Genomic DNA, 10,660 nt, shown 5'->3' with positions numbered 1-10,660 from the left:
AATGTGATTGACTGACTGACTGATGGGGTGGGGAGGGGGAACACGTTTGAGATCCACATTGTGGCAGCCTAAGACCCTCTTGACCCTGCCTATTCCTTGACAAAAATGCACTAATGCATTTCCCCAATTCACCTTCCTTCACAAAAATTCCCAGCCCCTGGTTTTGAAGTGAAGACTCCAAAGATTTTGACAGTGAAGATAGGTGCATCATTCAACAGCCACCCGTAAAGTGGTTGAGTCAACATAGCTCCTGCTGTGGCTAAATAGACTCCTGTAAATGCACTTCAGTCTTCCTCTCATTGGGGCAATTCACAATAAAGGCCATTGGCCACTGGACAGTTAGTTTTCCCTCTTTCCATCCAATGTTATACTATTTAACTTTAGCCTGTGTTTCTGAGTCACTGATGTATTTTCTCCATACTTATTCTCTGTCTGTCTTATGCTGTTGAGTCATGTCTGACCCATAGTATAAGCCATATACTCTCCCAAAAGGTCTCACTTCCATCTGCAATCGTTCTGGTAGCATATCCATAAAGTTTTCTTGGTAAAACTATGGAAGTGGTTTACCATTGCCTCCTTCCACACACTAAATGAGTCTCTGCCCTTGACTCTCTCCCATGCCGTTGCTGCCCAGCACAGGTAAGCTTTGACTTGTAGCAGATTCCCTTCCACTCACTATCCACTGCCCAAGATAGGAATGGAATGGTTATGCCTCTGCTTGACTCACCCTCCGGTAGTCAAGACTGATCAAGTATTGGAAACTCTCCAGGTGTGACCCTGAGAGGATCCATACTTATCACCTCCCCCAAACTAGGGGCAGGGACCATGTCAGTCAATTGTGCGGTCACTTGATAGTGTGGTCTGGTGGAGAGCCCAGGCCTGGAAGTTAGAAGGACATGGATTCTAATCCTGCCTCCATCACCTATCTGCTTTGTGACCTTGGGCAAGTCACTTCACTTTTATGTGCCTCAGTTACCTTATCTGCACAATGAGGATGAAGACTGTGAGCCCCACATAGGAAGGGGGCTATGTCCAGCCTGATTTGCTTGTATCCATGGTAGTGCTTAGTACAGTGCCTGGCACCTAACAAATGCCACGGTTATTATTATTATTCTATTTCATAAAAAATCTCCCCAATGCTTAATTCAGTGCCTCTAAATTTAATAAATGCTTGTGATGATTGGGGCGATTCTTTAGCACCTTTGCTCTTCAGGAATTAAGTCGAATCTGGTGGACTCAGATAAGGAGACATCTGATTCAACCAGTTTAGACTAGACTGGGAAATTCTTAAGGCTTAATATGAACATATTAATCTAGAAAGTAGACTGATAAAAGATTTTCTTTCTAATAGCATATAAGAAAGGGGGGCCAGAAGGTGTCCAAAGCTTATTGGAGAAATTCAAATAGCCTATGAAGGTGGTGTGTGCTGTAATAGGTTTAAATTTGTACCACTGAGTGAGAGCAGATCACAGGATTATTTAGCAAAATGCGTTTGTGTATTTATTTCTGTTTGAAAAGTACAGAAATATATTTATCCAGTTAAATGTTGACATGATGAGCATTTACAAACTATAACATTTAATTATATAGCAACAAAAATATCATTTGAGAAATAAAAATGGATGATAATTGCATTTAAAAGTGGTTATATGTTTTGTTTCCTTACAGTTATTATATTAATTAGACAAAAAAGCCAGGTTGACAAATGCCAGTGGTCTTTTGAACTTGGTATTCTCTCCCACACAGGGGCTCCAAATGGTACTTGGAGGAATAGATTCTGGACTATGAGCTCAGTGTGGGCAGGGAAAGTGTCTACCAACTCTCTTATATTTTCTTCTCCCAAGTTCCTAGTACAATTCTATGCACATAGTTAACACTTGATAAATATGTTTGATTGATTGATTGGAACAGAACAATGATTGCTTCTTTGTTATTTACCCAAATGGATTGTCATTCCAACATCTAATATCTCTCCTAATAATTTCTCCAGACCAAGCCCAAGAATCTATAGAAATACTTGTTGAGCCCTCAATCACCTGTGAATTAAAAACTTCAACTTCATTGAATATCCTTCATTTTTAATGTTTCAGTATTTTTAATGGTATTTGTTAAGCACTATGTGTCAGGCACTGAACTATGCACTAGGGTAGAAACAAGCTAATCAGTTTGAACTCGGTTCATATCCCACCTGGGGCTGACAGTCTTAATCCCCATTTTACAGATGAGGTAACTGAAGCATAGAGAAGATAAGTGACTTTCCCAAGAACACACAGAAGACAAGTATATGATCAATAACAATGTCATATTCAACTCTGCCCTCACCCTTGACAATTTTTATCGATTTCAAACATGCTCCCTTATTAGCATTCATCTTTATATACTGAAGTGTTCTTGTTCTGAGATTATGTTCCTATAATAAGAATGCTCTAAACCCTGGGGCAGACACAAGACAATCAAGCTAACCTGCCCCACACGGGACAGACCCTAGATGCTGCTGTTTAGGAACAGAAATCACCCATAAATATTGGAGTCAGAGGCAGAAGATCCTTTTTGGGCTTGGTAGTCAAAAGAACCTCAGTTCTAATCCCAACTCTGCCACTTGTCTGTTGTGTGACCGTGGGCAAGTCACTTAACTTCTCTGTGCCTCAGGTACCTCATCTGTAAAATGGGGAATAAAACTGTGAACTCTACGAGAGACAGGGACTGGATCCAACCTGTTAACCTTGTGTCCACGCAGCACTTAAACATTGCTTAGCACATAGTAAGTGCTAAACAAATTCCATTGTCATTACCATCATCATCATCATTATATAGAACACGCAGAAAAAGGTCAGGGAACTAATAAGGAGCATAGCGGTTGGAGGAAATCATCTTGAGTGGGGGCTAATCTAGAACACAATGAATTTTACAAGAAAGGGCTTATGCAACACACCTCTGTTGCCTTCATTGAATAAGACTGTCCCCATTATTTTGTCACATAATATGTTGTCTGCCTGAGGTCCCACTGAATGGATTTCACAGTGAAGTCATTCAAGGCCAGAGTTTTGCTTCTTGGACTTTCTGGGGTGAAGGATGCCATGAGGAGGGGGCAGTGGGGAATGCCCTGGACCTCCTATTCCCCCCATTCTTGGATCTTCCTATTGGAGGTTTGGGAGATGTTGGGTCATTCCGAACAACCCTGGACACAAGGCTGAAGAGATGGGGGCTCTGGCCCGAGGGTCCTTGCTGGTGTTCTCCTTTCAAGGACCGGATGAAGTGATGAGGCTGCCCCAGCTCCCTGTTGCTTCGAGCCAGGGGAGATCAGCAGGGTGGGAGTTGGTACTAAGGTCGTTTTAACCCTGCTTGGGCCACCCTGGAGGGACAAGGGGTAGCACCTGGAGGTGCTGGTGGTAGCGGAACTCGGAACAAACCAGCGGGAGCTCCAGAAGAGACTGACAGAGAGAAGGCTTGCGGTGAGGACCAGAGGGAGGGAGGAGGCCAAACAGAGAGTCTGGGCTTGAAGTCCTGGACCAGAGCCCTCTTCCCATGTCTCCTCCCTGATGACTTCCCCTTCGTTCTCCAGCTAGTGCCATCTGCCTTTTGTCCTGCTTCTAGCCACATCATTATAGGATACAGATGAATCACTCTGCTCATAACACTTTTCACCTCTTTACTTCTCAGGCTGTAGATAAGGGTGTTCAACATGGGGACCACTATGGTTTAGAAAACAGAAGCCACCAGGTCCTGACCCAGGGAGTAAGATTTGCTTGGTTTAGGTATGTAAAGATTTAGAGTCCCATAGAAAATGGTGACTCCCGTGAGGTGGGAAGCACAGGTGGAGAAAGCTTTTTTTCTTCTCACAGTGGAGTTGGTCTTCAAAATGGCAGAGATAATAGCCATGTAAGAGACTGTAATCATTATCAGAGACTTTTCAAGGGTGGAGCCAGCTGAGATAAAGATCATCATTTCTGTGTTGTACGTGCCAGTGCAGGGCAAAACCCAGATTGGTGAGGTATCACAGAAAAAATGTTGAATTACCTTTGAGTTGCGAAATAGCAACCTACCTATGAACAGAAGACCTATCAGGGAGCTTGTAAAAGCAACTCCATGTGACCCAACCGTAAGCCACATGCATACTCTTGTGGACATAACAGAGGAATAAAGCAATGGGTTACAGATAGCTACATAACAATCGTATGCCATTGCAGAGAGGAGAAAGCATTCTGTTCCTGCTAAAGAAATGAAAAAATACTTTTGGGCAAAGCAGCCAATGAATGAGATTTTCTTTCTGGATGTTAATGCATTCTCCAGGGTTTTAGGAGTAATGGCTGTGGAGTAACTCGGATCAACAAAAGACAAACCACACAGGAAAAAATACATGTGTCTGTGAACCTGGGAGTCTTTCTGGATTATCAGGATCAACCCTTCTTCCCCATCACAGAAATCATATAGATAAGAAAGAAATACCATGAAAAGGACCAGTTGGGCTCTTGGAGAATCTCTCAGGCCCATGAGAATGAAGTAGGTCATTCCAGTAACTTTTCCTGCAGTCAATGGCTTCAGCATCTCTCCTCTACTGAGAAATGAATATTGAAATTCAGGAGGAAAATATTCCTACAGTTTGGGGGATATTAGGAGAATGAATAAAGAAACATACTTAGGGAAGGATACTGCTACTTGATCACATTTGGTTCGATATCCGTGCTTGGATATAGAGGGAAGTCAGAGAAGCCCAAGTTTTCCCTTTCAGACAACAGTGATGGGAGAAGTTTATGTTCACGTTGAATGAAGAAAGTTTACGATCCTGCAGAATCACTGAACAACTACATAGAATTAAAACGATGTTGCAATAACTTAATTTTCTCTCACCTATTCCCACAGTTCTGATAATACAGGGAGTTCAGCACCTACAAAGGGATTCTGCGTGTGTGTGTGTGTGTGTGTGTGTGTGTGTGTGTGTGTGTGTATGTGTGTGTTTATGCTTGGGTGTAAAGGGGACAGAAGATGGCCATGGGAGTAAGCATGGCCTAGTGGACTGAGCATGGACATGGGAGTCAGAAGGACCTGAGTTCTAATACTGGCTCCATCACTCACCTGCTGTGTGACCTTGGGTAAGTCTCTTAACTTCTCTGTACCTCAGTTACCTTAGCTGTAAAATGGGGATTAAGACTGTGAGCCCCATGTGGAACAGGAACTGAGTCCAACCTGATTATCTTGTATCTACCCCAGCTTAGAACAGTGCTTGACATATAGTATTAAACAAATATTATTACTATTACCCACCCTGTGAATGCCTACTCTTGCAAAATGATTAGAATGTGATTCTTCCCCCTATTTCCTCTTCTGACTTTTTCTGGTTTCTTATTTTTCAACAGATTTCAACCTATGTTATAAAACTGATAATTATTTATTAAGCATTTGCTATGTTCCAAGTGCTGGGTGGATGCAATAGAATTGGATGGGACCCAGTCCATGTCCCACACGAGGCTCACAGTCCAAGCTGGAGGGAAGACAGGTATTTCATCCTCATTTTACAGATGGGAAAATTCATGCATAGAGAAGTTAATTAACTCTCCCAAGTTCACAAGGCAACAGGTGATGAAGCAGGGACTGGAACCTCTGTCTACTGACATTCAGTCCAATGCTGTTATCTCTAGATGGCTAGCCTCAGGTATATAGGAAACACCTCAAGCATGAGTTTAAGAAAGTGGAAAGTATGCCCCAAGGAATCCTGGGAAGACCATCTATACAGCCTTGACACCATTTTGTCACTGATTCCTTGCTATTTTGAGGCCCGGTTACAGGAATTCCACACAAGTGCTGAATGCAATCTCTATCTTCGATGAATGCAGGCTGGCGTTACATCCCTATTCTCCCTTCTCAAGTCTCAACACAACTTCCATTATGAGAGCAGAGCCAGAGGGATCTATCTCCTGTAGCTATGTACATATCTTTAAATTATATATAACAAATCATTTATTTATACTAATGTCTGTCTCCCCTTATAGACTGTAGGCTCACTGTGGGCAGGCTATGTGTCCACCAACACAGTTGAATTGTACTCTCCCAAGCACTTAGTATAGTGCTCAATACATAGTAGCTCTCAATAAATACCACTGATAATGATGATGATCACGCAAATTGTATTATTGTAAACTCTGAAGTTCACTCTGGAAATTTCATTTGAGCCTTTAAAAAAATGACTTCATTTATAAATCACACATATGGCTTTAACTTGCAAAAATCTCTTCAGTGAAGCTGATTTATTTTTCCTTCTTCCTCAAATTTTCAATTTACTGAAGTCAAATTTGTTCTTGTGTTTAAATGAATCAGAGAGGATATATTATGAAGAAACTTTGAGGGGTTTAACTTTAATTTAGATTTTGATTGCCATTTCAAGAATGTTTACAAACCTCCAAGAGCCTAGTTATTATGGAAACTTTCCAGGACACCAATATACAATCATACAGCTTTTACTACAAAATTGTAACTTGGCAAAGACATAATCACTTACCCTTTGTAGTGGTTGCCAATTCTGATTAGGCGATATAACAGAGTTAAGGAAAGGGTCTACTTGAAATTCCAACTCTCCTTACTCAATGGGATCGTTCCAAAAGTAGAATGAGTATAAAAAAATGCCACATATTAAAGGAAATTTTGTTGTTCTTTAAAAAGAGAAGGATGCCTTCAGAAGGTGTTTTTAAGTCTACTCATTATGATATAATATCGGATTGTTGCCTATTTGTGAGCACTGAATTATCATTGTGGGGTTAAAGAAAATGCATCCCTCCAAGAATCAGGTTATCCAGAGGAAGTTGATAACTTTCCCCAGGAAACCTCTCTCTACTAGTTTGCCATTGCAGATTTTCCTTCGCTACAAAATGGATTTAGTTCCCAAGAAATATCAGAACCCTCTGATTTAAATCTTTTCTCATCTGATTTAATTTCAGTCATAAATTTTTCATGTGTTTTCCTATCCTCTATCCCTGGGCAAAGAAAATATTCAGATCAAATCCAGAAAAGCACTAGCCATTTCCAAGAAAAGATCACACCAGCACTATTTATAGGGATTCTGGGCAGTGTCAGGTTCTGATTTGTTCAACACAGTGCTGACAGCCTCTCCCTCGCTTGAACCTCAGAGCATCTCTCCACCAGAAAGTGAACCAAAGAATCCTTGTTTCTCTTTTGGGAGGAAGGGATTAAATTGGTCACACGGGTCATTTTCAAAATGAGGTTATGAGAGAGTTTTTTAAAGACAAATGTTCAGAGAAAGATAAACCCAAGTGCACTCTGATTCTCCATAATGTGTGATTTCTCTAAGTGCTCTGAATAGGACACTATTGGGAAATTTGGTGATGGTCTTCAGATACATTAATCAATTTAGAGAAAATGTGATCTATTGGATGAAATAGATAAGTCCCAGGTGTGGCAGCAGGCTTGAGACGTAAACTATCATGTGAATGTTCTTTGTTGTAAAGTTCTATAAGCTTGTAATTTCTGCATTACAGGAGAAATGAAGGTTTTTATTTTTTCATGATATTTGTTAAGAATTTACTATCTGTCAGGCACTGTACTGAGTGCAGAGGGTGGATATAAGCTACAAGCTAATTAAGTTGGACACAGTCCCTGTTCCATTTGGGACTCACAGTTTTCATCACCATTTTACAGATGAGGTAACTGAAGCAGAGAAGTAAAATGACTTGCCCAAGGTCACATAGCACACAAGTGGCAGAGCCGGGGTTAGGACCCACGTCCTTCTAACTCCCTGGCCTGAGCTCTAGCCACTTGGCTGTGCTGTTTCTCATGGTTTGCATGACTGAACTTGATTCTTTTCTTTCAAAATAGGCCCTGTACATGGTCTTCATTGTCCATGCAAAGGCTTTTTTGATTTTGTAAATCATGAAGACCTGGGAGTCATCCTCCTCAAGTTTGGCTTTCCCAAATTTATTATCATATGGTCACACTCTGTTGGAACGGCAGTCAGAGTTCTGCATAAAAGCTGTTTAAGGACACCCTTTGTTGTCACAAACGGCATTAACTATTGCACCAATGCTTTTCACCATAATGTTCACAGTGTTGCTGACTGACACATACTAAGTATGGAATGTTGAAGCTACATACAGAATCTCCTAGGAGGTGGACTCCTGAATTTGCATGGCCTTTATGCAAAGACAGTGATTGCAAAGACTCTCATTGATGAAACTCTGAATGCTCTGGGCTGACAGCCTGAAAAAGACTGACATCATACTTCAATCAAGGTCCAGTTTCCTAACGTCTACTTGAAATGCGTTGCTCCCCGCGGTTTCGGGGGCAACTCTCGGGTTCTTACCCTCTCCGGGTCTTCGGAGGTCTCCGGATGCGGGCCATGCGTTCACACCAGGAAGAGTCAGCCAGAGGTCCAAAGCTTGGTTGCCGTTTATTTTCTATCAGCGATTACATGGTTAAAAAAGAGAGAGAGAGCGAGAGAGAGTGAGAGGGAGGGAGAGAGCGTGCGTGAGCACCCCCCTTTGTCTTGTTCGTCTCTTATACCCCCCGTTGCCCGGGGGCAGGGTTTTCTCAGGCCATGTAGCACACTCACTCGCCACCCTCCAGCCACTAGGCTAGCAACAGCTCTGTCCATCACGAAGCGTTTGCTCTGGCTCGCCCCCAGCCACCCGTTGCCAACCATCGCTGGCTGCGGATATGGCCTTGAGGTTGCCTCCGAGCCTTGCAGGTGCAAGCTTGTTTTTCTTGCCCTGGTCCCTTTATCACCTGTTGTTGAGTCTGTTTGGCTTTGAGCCGTTGGGTACAGTTTGTGTGCACATACTCCCTGTCTCAGCGCCTTCCCACGCTCCCCACGTGTCCCCCCCCCCGTTATGGCGGGGACCGCTAAGGGCGTCCACGCAATGGGAGCATCTCGACCTTAAGCTCGCGGACCACCCGGGCAACAATGGAGCAAAAGAGACGAAGGAGGCACGGGAGGCACATGAGCAAAAGCAAAACCCCCCAGTGGCGGCAAGGATCGAGACCAGCCAAGGGGCCAATCCCCCTGGCGTCACATGTTTGATCCAGTCACAAAGTTCCTCCACCGCGTCCTCCCCACAGCCGAGGTCGTCCCAAGCCTTGGGGAAGCACAGCGACTGGGCGTTGAGCTCGTCGATAAGGTGGCACAGTTCCTGTAACTCGCCGGTCACATTGGCGGCCAGGAAAAGTCCCTCCAGGTGTTTCTTCACTCCGTCCCAGGAGGCAGGGAACGAAGAGTTGGTGGCGTTGCAGCGGAGCGGAAGCACGCAGACATGCCGATACCGGTAGTCACATTTCACTGCCTGCCGTAGGGACAGGAGGCGAACCTCGTCACCGAGCGTCTCGATCACATGCTCAAGGCCGATCAGCTCCTGCTGCAGGGAAGGATCCAGGTGACGCTGAACCCCCCACGCCAGTTGGGTGGAGTGCATGAAGGCCGAGAGCTGAGACGCGAGGAAACCAGTCCGATCGTACAGATTCAGGATTTGCCATTCCTGGAAGGTGGAAAACGCGAGGTTCGCGATACCCAGCAAGGCCTCAAATAATTCCCTGCGGGTGCGCAAGCCGCGCAAGAGGGTCGCTAGGGTGTGCCACCGATGATCGGAGGCCTGGGAAAACCAAGGGTCAGACTTAACGGGTCAGACTTAACGGGCAGACTTAACGGGTATAAGGGTGTAGCGGGGCCGCCGGACCAGCCAAACAGCGTAATCTGCCGCACCCTCCGTGGTCATGGGTCGCGCCCGAGACATAACGACGCATTGTGAGGAACCCGTGGTGGACAAGGAAAAGTCTCCATAAGCCGACCGGGAGGCAGTAAGGTTCCAGCTGGGGTCAGTACTTGGGCAGGCTATAAGCTCGTAAGGGGCAGGGATGCGGGCGTTCCCTTGAAAGACATAATCATGGTCGGCACAATTGCCCTGCAAGTGCAGGGAAACGTTCAGAACCTCACGGAAAATAATACGATACACAGAGAAAGGGTAATCCTGGCACGTCGCCCCGTCAGGGCAGGCGCACGAGCGGACCCTGATGGTCGCGGTGGGGGAGCGCAGGGAAGTAAAGGCTTTCCAGAGACCGGGGTGGTGCGTCCCCCACGGTAGCGCATAAAGCCCTGGCGCGGCCGCTTCTGTATATGTGTGGTCCCCAATTTGGTCATCCCAGGAGAGTAGGAGGGTACCGTTATCGTTATGGGGAATACAGCGGAATATGCCCGTGGAACAGTCAGTTAGAGGCATCCAAATCCCACCCCGAACCTCGGCGCACATTCTCCAGGGACCGGGGAGCGAGCTCGCATTTCGGATATGGCCGAAGTACCCCCTGCTTCCCTCGCTGGACTTTTTGCCGTTGGGGGTGCACTGAAGCGTGCCGTGGATCCCCAGCAGGGTAAGGTTTCGGTGTGTGGGGTGCCCCTGACCTTGGGGTATGTTGACTACCAGTTAGTAAGTGAAATTTAGCAACCGCAAGCAAGATCGGGTTACCTCGGGCTGGTTCGAGAAAGCCCCATTGCCGGTGTACCAGCATATGGGGGAACCAGTGCTGCACAAGATAGCGCCCCGGATACGGATCTCACGCTGGTCTGTTTCCGGGGACTGACCCCGGTGCTGGCCCGTGAGCTTGGTCACGTTCCCCTGGAATGAGAGTTGAGGGGAATCCTCCTTCCAGGAGACCATGCGTAACAAAG

At 45.2% G+C, this 10,660-nt stretch overlaps 1 protein-coding gene and 1 non-coding gene across 2 annotated transcripts; both read right to left on the bottom strand.

Annotated features, from left to right (window-relative positions):
• Positions 1-649: 649 nt before the first annotated feature.
• LOC119929374 lies at positions 650-787 on the bottom strand. The gene has a single exon (XR_005451500.1). It is a non-coding gene; the product is annotated as a small nucleolar RNA SNORA7 (small nucleolar RNA).
• A 2,912-nt stretch (positions 788-3,699) lies between these two features.
• LOC119928867 (olfactory receptor 8H3-like) lies at positions 3,700-7,880 on the bottom strand. Its single transcript, XM_038747371.1, has 4 exons — positions 7,750-7,880; positions 7,350-7,476; positions 4,232-4,593; positions 3,700-4,117 (listed from the first exon to the last, which is right to left on the bottom strand). The coding sequence occupies exons 1-4, from the start codon at positions 7,878-7,880 to the stop codon at positions 3,700-3,702; spliced, it is 1,038 nt and encodes a 345-aa protein (XP_038603299.1).
• Positions 7,881-10,660: the final 2,780 nt, after the last annotated feature.

This window comes from Tachyglossus aculeatus, chromosome 5 (genome assembly GCF_015852505.1).
Source record: "Tachyglossus aculeatus isolate mTacAcu1 chromosome 5, mTacAcu1.pri, whole genome shotgun sequence".
Taxonomy (NCBI): domain Eukaryota; kingdom Metazoa; phylum Chordata; class Mammalia; order Monotremata; family Tachyglossidae; genus Tachyglossus; species Tachyglossus aculeatus.
This window is presented reverse-complemented; position numbering and strand designations above follow the sequence as displayed.

Coding starts and splice junctions, on each gene's coding strand:
- LOC119928867 (XM_038747371.1), bottom strand. CDS start 7,880: ATGATTTACAAAATCAAAAAAGCCTTTGCATGGACAATGAAGACCATG. Junction 7,477..7,749: donor GCCAAGTGGCTAGAGCTCAG/GCCAGGGAGTTA, acceptor CCTGTAATGCAG/AAATTACAAGCTTATAGAAC. Junction 4,118..4,231: donor ATTGGCTGCTTTGCCCAAAA/GTATTTTTTCAT, acceptor TATGTCCACAAG/AGTATGCATGTGGCTTACGG.